This window comes from Gossypium raimondii, chromosome 6 (assembly GCF_025698545.1).
Source record: "Gossypium raimondii isolate GPD5lz chromosome 6, ASM2569854v1, whole genome shotgun sequence".
Classification (NCBI taxonomy): Eukaryota; Viridiplantae; Streptophyta; class Magnoliopsida; order Malvales; family Malvaceae; genus Gossypium; species Gossypium raimondii.
The window spans coordinates 50,362,301-50,365,782 of NC_068570.1; the positions used below are offsets into that span (position 1 = coordinate 50,362,301).

General features: G+C 36.8%; 1 protein-coding gene across 1 annotated transcript; it reads left to right on the plus strand.

Annotated features, from left to right (window-relative positions):
• The first annotated feature begins 642 nt into the window (after positions 1 to 642).
• On the plus strand, positions 643 to 3,174 carry LOC105774742 (COBRA-like protein 10). The gene is made up of 2 exons (XM_012597304.2): positions 643 to 1,536; positions 1,621 to 3,174. The coding sequence occupies exons 1-2, from the start codon at positions 963 to 965 to the stop codon at positions 3,033 to 3,035; spliced, it is 1,989 nt and encodes a 662-aa protein (XP_012452758.1). The 5' UTR covers positions 643 to 962; the 3' UTR covers positions 3,036 to 3,174.
• Positions 3,175 to 3,482: the final 308 nt, after the last annotated feature.

Here is a 3,482-nt window from a genome sequence, read left to right on the forward strand (position 1 = left end):
AACCTTGAACCTTGAACCTTAAACTTTGAACCCCAAATCCTGAGGTTTAGGGTTTGGGATTTAAAGTTCAGAATTCAGGTTTGAATTTTAAGTTTTGGGTTCGAGGTTCAAGATTCAATATTCAAGTTCAAGTTCAAGGTTTAAAAGTTTGGGATTTAAGGTTCAGGTTTAAGGTTTAAGGGCTCACCGTTATGGGTTATGAGTTTGGGATTTAAGGTTTGGTTTTAAGGTTCAAGGGTTCGAGGTTTGAGTTTATGGTATGGAGTTCTATATTTTAGGTTCAGGGTAAAAAAAATTATCAAAATTATGTGTTAATAATATGAATTTTTTTAAAATGTCATTAAATAATTGGAAATGCAATATGAATAATGTGGTGGAAATGGTCCATAAAATAATTTTTTTATGGATGAGTTTATAATAATTATTTTGTTTTTAAATTTTGATGATGTGGTAAAATTTATTTTGATGATGTGGTAAAATTTTATTGGTGCCTACAAACCTTAATTTTCAGGATCATTTTTATCTAAGTTATTCTCATAAATATAAGATGATTTATTTTATTTAACATATAAATATGTAGACCATGGAGATATTCAGAAATTTTGGGGATGAAGCTCCATAAACCATCTGCCATTACTAGAATTACGAAATTCAGATGATTGTTAATCCAAATACATCGCTAACTTAGAGGATGAGGTTTAAGCTGACTTATTCTACATTAGTTCCATTAGCAGCATCCATAATTTGTATTCAATGTTTCCTCCATCTTCTTTCTCTCAATTTCGTCCTCTATTCTTTACTCTTTCATATGCACTCACGCTGCACAACTCTGAAACAATTCCTTCATAGAAAACCGAGTGTTACAAACAGTTTCCATTACAGTTCCCAAATATCATTTAAGATTAAACAACTAATAGCTAAGATAATTAATCGTTTATCTCTGAGGTGGAGGGGTTGAAGATATGAAGTTGTCATGGAAAGTAGTAGCCTTCATGTTGTTTCTGTTTCATTCAACAAATCATATTTCTTTAGCCCAACAACAAGGTAATGATGAGGCTGATGATGAGGCAGAAAAGCAACCTACGATTCCCAAAGGGCAAGAACATTGTAAAGGGATATTTATTTGGTACAATTTCATCTCTAGAACAAAAGAGTTTCCCCGTTTGAAGAATACAATAACCCAATCATGGGCATTCAAGTCCAGAGTGACCATATTGAACATGGGAACCAGTGAGTTGCAGGCTTGGAAGATTTTCATTGGGTTTCAATACAAGGAGATATTAGTTTCAGCAAAAGGAGCAGTTTTAACGAGTGGTGTGGATTTCCCAGCTCCTGTTGGCAATGGAACATACCTCTCCGGATATCCTCAAACCGATCTCGAAACTTCCATCGACACCGCTAATGAGTTGGACAAAATTCAGGTGAAAGTTGAACTCAGAGGCACACAGTTCGGACTGAAGCCACCTGGGAATCCAATGCCTAAAACAATAAAACTTGCAAATGATGGATACAAATGCCCTTCACCGACTCGTCGTAGTGAGTACTTAAAACCCTTTTTTTTTTTTTTCTTATATACTTTCATTTTGATTTCCTAACCATAACAATGTTGTTCATCCACAGAAGCCTCAATGTACGTATGTTGTGTGAAGGACCCAAAGTTAAAAGCTAATAAAACTACAAAAACAAAGTTCTTTCCACGACAAAAAGGAGACCTTTTGATTTCGTATGATGTTAGTCAAGCCTACAAAAACAACTACCTTGCTCAGGTAACAATTGAGAACCGTCACCCTTTGGGACGTCTGGACCATTGGAACTTGACTTGGGAATGGATGAGAGGGGAATTTATAAACTCACTCAAAGGTGCTTATGTTCGAAAAGTTGATATTTCTGGCTGTTTAAATGGTAAAGTTGGGGAATACTACGGAGATATGGATTTTTCTAAAGTATTGAACTGCGAGAAAAAACCCATCCTTTTTGACTTGCCGCCGGAAAAAGCCGATGACGCCCAGATGGGGAAAATACCATTTTGTTGCAGAAATGGCACCCTTTTGCCAGAAACCATGGATTCAACCAAATCAAAGTCAGCTTTCGTAATAGAAGTCTTCAAAATTCCACCTGATTTGAACAGAACAACCATATACCCTCCCCACAAGTGGAAAATTGTGGGGGATCTTAATCCAGATTATAGATGTGGGGCACCTATCAGAGTGGAACCTGCTCAGTCCCCCGATCCCACTGGAGTTGAGGCAGTAAAATATGCAATCGCTAGCTGGCAAATTGTTTGCAACATCTCACGGCCAACCAAAGGCAATTCTAGATGTTGTGTTACGTTCTCTGCTTACTACAATAAGTCAGCTATTCCTTGCGACACTTGTGCCTGTGGGTGTGAAGATACAGCGAAATGCAATCCGAACAAACCGGCAATGCTTCTTCCTCCCGAGGCCCTTCTCGTTCCATTCGAAAATAGATCGGTGAAAGCCAAAGCCTGGGCGCAGATTCAACATTTTAAAGTCCCGAAGCCATTGCCTTGTGGTGACAACTGTGGGGTCAGCATAAATTGGCACGTCTCCTCGGACTACAAACAAGGATGGGCGGCTCGGCTTACCCTTTTCAATTGGAAAAGTATCAACTTCGAAAACTGGTTCACTGCGGTTCAGTTCAAGAAAGCTGGTTCTGGGTACGAAAGGATGTTCTCTTTCAATGCAACAATATTGAAAGAACTCAACAATACCATCTTCATCCAAGGCATAGAAGGGATGAATTATTTGATTGGAAAGAAGAACGGTTCAGACCCAGAAAATGATCCCGATGTGCCCGGAAAACAACAATCTGTTGTTACCTTTAAAAAGAGCGGAAAGACATGGCCCGATATTGCTAAAGGAGATGGATTTCCAACAAAGGTCCTTTTCAATGGTGAAGAATGTGCACTTCCTTCACGTATTCCAGTTTCAACTGGAATCCGATTCAGTGTTAGTTTGTCGTTACTTTTTCTTTGCAAATTTGTGAGCTTCTTGTTGATACAACGTCTCAACTGAGGATTGAGGCTTAATACTCTTTAATGGACGACTTGAAATTGGGTCTTGATCTTGCGAGTTATATTGTGCCCATTTTCTTTTTGTTTAAACATTTTGGGCCCATGCTCATTTTCAGTAGGAAGACAGAAGCCCCAAACAACCTTTCTGGCCCAATTTACTATGTTCAAATGGTAAACATCTTTTTGAGGTGAAACAAAGATATGGTTTAAACTTTAAACTTTAGAGTATTTTTTGAATTTTATAATTTTCTCAGTTCTTTTATGTCATCTTATTACTTAAAAATTAATTAAAAACTAGAAATTCTATCACACGTGTATACATGTGAAAATCGCATATTTAGAATACAAATATATGTTTAAAAATAACATATAATAAAGAATAAAATGTATGGTTTAAAACTAATTAATAATAACACGTGAAATGTGTACGATATTAAAATTTAAAAAC